The 6000-nt window shown below is 39.6% G+C and overlaps 1 protein-coding gene across 3 annotated transcripts in view; it reads right to left on the reverse strand.

Moving 5' to 3' along the window:
• LOC148526583 (uncharacterized) overlaps window positions 1-75 on the reverse strand; it is a 50359-nt gene extending 50284 nt beyond the window's left edge. For 2 of the 3 annotated variants that reach the window (XM_088470226.1, XM_088470228.1), the window contains exon 1: window positions 2-75. In XM_088470226.1, coding sequence (XP_088326352.1) covers window positions 2-47 — 46 coding nt within the window. In that variant the 5' untranslated portion in view covers window positions 48-75. The remainder of the gene's footprint in view (window position 1) is intronic. The other variant, XM_088470227.1, reaches the window with a different exon arrangement.
• Window positions 76-6000: the final 5925 nt, after the last annotated feature.

Consider the following 6000-nt stretch of genomic DNA (forward strand, 5'->3'; position numbering starts at 1 on the left):
CCTGTAAAGTGACCGGTGCCTCCCTCACTGACAGCACTAACATGCATGGTGTGGGCTGGATCCGCCAACCTGAGGGGAAAGGGCTGGAGTGGCTGGGAGTAATTTGGTTTAATGCAAATATAAACTATGCCCAGTCTGTTCAGGGGCGACTAACTCTGTCCAGAGACACAAATAAAGGAGAAGTTTATGTTAAACTCACTGGAGTGAAACCTGAGGAATCTGGAAAATATTATTGTGCAAGACACCCACAATGTTACACAGTAACTGAGGACATGTGCACAAACTGAGGGAGAAACAAAGTACAGTATATTGATCCAATATAAATATATTAATTTTATGCATGGAAACTATTTTTAAAATACCAGCAGAACTGCCATGATAAAGTCAACATGCACCTGGCACCGGACACTCGTAGAAGGAGGAAATTATATTTTTCCAGCCATGCAGTCACTTTATTTCCAGGGATTCAGCAGCAGATGGATAAAAGTTACTTATTAAAGAATAAGCTGAGTTAGGGTGTGACATAGGTGAGTATATAGAATTGCCATCTGTTTTCACCAGGTATAGAATTGATGCAAGTGTGCTAATACTAATGATCACTATATTCACATGTAGATTATTGGGACGGTACAGTCACTAAACGCAACCAATAAGGCCTACAGGCAAATATATGAATTTAGTTATGTGCAGACACTTTAAGTGCAATTATGCCCAAATTGCTTGCCAAACTGACCCCTAATTGTTCAATTTCTTTAAACCCTGTGGTAATAGAGGCATATTTATAACCCATAATCATTAAACTGGTATATATAGTCCTTTGTGAGAACACTGTGATAAATAATAAATTGTGATAAATGATGAAATGTGATTATACTGTACATATAAATTGGTTACTGCCTCCTCTGAGATAGTACATCTGGGTTAGTGTATGAGTTCTGAGACATTACAAGTAGAATGTTCTTATCTTCCTTTATAAAAATAGCCAATTGCGACATGTGTTGGTAATATAATTGCATAAGACCTGATACAGAGCTGGTAGCAAAGTAAATCACTAAAAAGAAAAGTTCAAACAAAAATATGTGATTATTGCACATATGCAGAGCTGTACGTATCTCTAGATGCACATATTTCTGCATTGCCAGCATAACTGTATGCACCTGGTTTACTACACTCATCATTGTCGGTTTGTTTTTGCCCCTGACATATAACAGGTGACAATGCTTGCTCTTCTGCATGGGCTACATTAGCATTATCACGCCCTTACTCAATGCTGTCTATGTGAGAGCAGCCATTCCCTCTTCTCTAGTCAGTATGTTTATGGGCCTGATTCCCAGGTGGGTGCAGATGCAGTCACAGTTGCATCTACTGGTGATAGCCCATCTGTGCCTCCAAGTAAATGCCAATATATGTCAGATGATAATGATGAGCTTCTTAACAGGCGTGTGCACTCTCACTTGCTGATCTGCATGTACCACAATCCCAGTAACATGCTCTTTCTCAGTGTTGTCTATGTGGGAGCAGCCATTCCCTCTACTGTTCTCTGGTCAAAGGTTAATGGGCCTGATTCAGAGGTGGACACGGCTGGGTCTATTGGTGGTCGCCCATCTCTGACTTCATGCAAATGCGGCAACATATATCTTTATATACACCATTGGTCACACCATCAAACCTTCCATCAGCCCTATGGCAGGTGCAGTTTCTCTGTGTGAGTACGGCCTCCTATATGAGCGGTTCAGCATCTGTCTAAGCAACCACTTTCACTGACACAGCCACAATACTCCATAAGATGTACAATCTCTGTGCACCTGTTTAGCCACCTCCCAGACACCACCCAGGAACAGACATTTCAGGAGCAGTGCATCTCGATTACAACAGGGCCTTTGTGTGCATACTCTGTGTAATGCAGGTGCTGTAGGAGATTTTAAGGATTTTCACACAAATGCAAGTGCAAAAAAAACCTCAACTATGAAAACATCTGCATTGGCCCATGAATCAGGCTTTATATGGGCAATATGTGTGTGGATCAGTATAGCCTCATATGGGTGCATTCACTTTCTCAGCATGTGCAAGATACACCATGCAAGCTGCCATACTGTATGGCGGAAAATAGCCATTCCAAAGGGAACAATTGGTCAGGCAAACATCAACAAATCTGTATGAAAAGATCAGACAGCCAATGAGTGTGTGCCATTCATACCAATTTCCCCTCTTCTATAATTACAGGAATATCTGATGTCAAATTAACAAATATGTGCATCTCAGTGAAACCATACGCTGGCTGGAGAAGTAAACAAAATACAAGAAATTGGAATTTCTTCATAATTCCAATTTTGCAACCTCCTTCCAATTATGTGTATCCTAGTGACTATGGCTTCAGGAATCTGTAACAGACTAAAGAATAGGCCAGCATTTCTGCCTTATACCTCTGATCTCTTTCACTGATTGCAGGACAGATCCACAAAACGTATGTTGGTGTCATCTTCATCTGATTTATGTGAAGGAAACAATTATGATTCTTCATTGTGTGATTTCGAGACTATAATTATTTTCAGTTTTTTTCTGGATATACTGTAATCTCTTTTTGACAGTATTTGTTTTAACTGAGTCCTCTATCATCAAATTAATCTGTTCAGAGTAATAATGAGCGGTTCAGTTTTGCAGAAAACTGAATACACACAAACTTGAAGTTTCCAAGTAGAACTTAGTCCCAGCTCGGGCTTTCCTGACAAGTTCGGATCTCAAAACGGGGCAAAACATATTTTGCCTTGAAATTTTGGATCTTCTGTGTTTTGGATTGCATTTAAGAGTCCTGCCCTCATGATCAGGTGACATTTCATATAGGAGAATGTAAGAGCAATGTGTGGGCTGTTGTTGTGCTTCAAATAGATACCATTAAGAATGTAATTATAGTTCCAGGTAAATGGAGTGGGTGGGAGGGGGCGTAACAGACTGCAGGTGTCGTTGTCACTGTGTATGTTTGTCAGATACTAACTAGCAGCAACTGCAATCTGTGTACAAAGAGGCTACTGTCACAATGACTCATATTACCTGCAATCCAGTGCAAATAGTCTCTTGTGTATTTTTGTTAAGAGTGAACCTGAAGTGAGCTGTACTTACTTACAATTGTTTTTTTTACATGGATCTCTATCTGCACTGCAGTATATATAGTTACTTGTGTATGAGAGCAGAAACAGTGTTATTTGAAGCTTACTGTAGCTGTCTAAAAATACTGTGCTGAATCTGACTAAGCTGTACCACAAAGAAGATCATTTTTCCTGTTTAAAAACTGCAGTCTTTTATAATTCAATTTAAAATATATTTAAAGGAAATATTGTATATTTTTGAGATGCAGCGTGTATTATTGTACTTGGTGTGGTCATGTCCCAGTTAGCTGCACCCCAAATTCATAAAAGTTCAAGAAATCTAGTTTTTCTCTGTTGTAAAAAAAAAAACTAAAGCCTTTTATAATAAAAATTAAATAATAAATAATATATCAATGGAATATTGTGTGTTTTTGAGAAGCAGCAAATATTATTATTACTGTACCTTATTGGGGGTTTTGCCCCTGAATCAAAAGATTACAGTAATCTGCCCGATTATCACCAATATTCTCTCATCCAATGACTGTGAGTAGTGATGATGATAGTATGATTATGTGCAAACTGTATTAGAAAATAAGAAGTTAGTGGATTTTCTCAGCCATACCAAATTTCTGGAAATATTAAAAGATGCTCTCTTGTAATGAGACTTTCTTTTTATTCCCTCAATTGACTATGACAAGTACAGATCATACAAGTTGCTCATTTCAGCTTTTCTCCTTCAGTACATATTAAAGAATAAGCTTTTCTACTCTCTTCTAGAGGTCACAGCATCAGCATACAACTAGTTTTGGACAGCCACTTGCCACAAGCATTGATGTTCTATATCTTGTATCTTTATCTTGTATCTGCATGATTTGATTTTATAGGGCCTTTGATTTGCTGGGTAGAGAAGTTTGGTATTAGGTTATTGATTATCAATTTCTACTTTCTACAATTATCAATTTATATTGGCTTGAGGCTTGTGATTTTTAATATATTAGAATTTGTATTGTACTAGGATTTTACTTTTTGGCTATTAGTTCTTAATTAATGAAAACATTCTATGGGGGTGTGGCTTGACAGCTATCTTAGGTGGATATAGCAGGAGTTCTACCTCGCAAAGACCTATGGCAGAGACTTTCCTCTGGCATTCCTGGCATGTGAGTGCTTACCCACTTATGCACCTCACCCCTGACTGCACTGGGTCTCTGTGGGTCCTTTTTTAGCTGATTCTATCACCTTTCTGGCTGACTCTCAGCCCCAGGCCTTCCATGCCAACCAGAACAGCTACTGAAGTTTGTCAGCTACCCCTCCAGCCCCAACTGGCACCCTTTTGGAGCCCTTGTGCTTACCATCAGCCTATACACATTGGAGCCACTGCCTGCCTGTTCCTGCTACTGAACTGTTGCTCCGCTAACTACCACTGTACCCTGCGCATGGACACTGGAGGCTCCAGAGACCACCGGCAGTTCTCAGTTTCTCATGTCTGATGTCTCTCAGGGCCTTCCTGTGACAGCCCCCAAGGTTGCTTTTGGTGTGCCAGTCCCATAAGGTCCCACTGCTCCTCTGGAAGCTGCCTATGCTGAGCTGCTGCTAGAAGGAGATGATCTTAAAACAGGCAGCACATGTACCATATTAACAGTCAATCAGATGAAAAGTGCATATATGTTGGCACTGTGTTCCCCTGGGTGTTTTTTCCCTGTTTAATACCCCAATGACTCTCCTCTTTTTTTGTTGTACATTTGAGAAATTAATGTTTTTTCTAATGTTCTACACTGTGTGAATTGGCTGGCTGCAGTTTTATACCATATTCAACTCTAATGTGGAACCTGAGCTCCACCAAGTGGTTCTTTGGCAGAATTTACAATATTTTTTTCCCAATCACCTGTAGTCCTGCACAGAGACTGTATTACTCATAATTTGCTCCATTTTCCCTTATTATGTTTTTTTTTCCATTTATTATGTTTTGATCAGTTTCAAGATGTTCCAATAGAAATACCAAGCTATCCTGGTTCCCAGTCTTTTCCCAGTCATGTATACTTGACCCATTTTCCCATATACACTGCACATTGATCTGATTGACTTATAATTTTCCTGGACATTCCAATAATGTTGCAGAAAATCAGGAAAACTCAATCTGCCTCAGCTAATTTCTTTGGAAATAAATCTAAAGGTTTGATCGGATCTGTGTCTGAACCTGAATCTCCATGTTCACTCCATACCTTGGAAATGGGCATAGATCCTCAGATCCAAAAAGTTATGACTAGCCTACAAGAGGACGTGCGGTCGGCCTTTCACCAGGAACTTTCTAAAACTGTTTCAGACTTTAAATCAGAATTGCCTCTCTGGGTTGTAGAACTCATGCTCTAGAAACAAAAACAGATAATCTTTGCAATAATCTTTTGGATCCGGAATTTACCTGAATTAGTCATGAGCTTCGTATTACCCTCTTTCCTCAAAGACCTTTTCCAACATGTTGCTCCATACCTTTCTGCTGAGGACTGCCTTCTAGACAGAGATCACAGAGCCTTTAATGTCAAACCCACATCGTCTCAACTTTCACGGGACATTATTGTCTGCCTGCACTGTTATAGATCGAAAGAAATATTCCTCATGTTTATTCGAGACACACCAATGACTTCCTTCCAAGATATGCAACTGCAAATCTTTCAAGATTTAGCTCCCTCAACAATCTAGAAGTGCAGGGATGTGCAACTAATAACAAAGAACCTTCAAAAGCATCATATCCATTACAGATGGGGATTCCCCTTCCTACTGCAAATCTTCACCAACAATTAGACACATCAAAACCCTAACTCAAGAGCAGGACTTGTTAGCCAAATTGGATCTCCTCCTGGAATCCACCTCTAATTCTTTTCCTGGTTGCTAACTGAAACACCAATGTTCTAAACCTCTACAT

The sequence above is a fragment of the Taudactylus pleione genome, unplaced genomic scaffold, assembly GCF_031769625.1.
Source record: "Taudactylus pleione unplaced genomic scaffold, aTauple2 ptg000095l, whole genome shotgun sequence".
Lineage (NCBI taxonomy): Eukaryota > Metazoa > Chordata > Amphibia > Anura > Myobatrachidae > Taudactylus > Taudactylus pleione.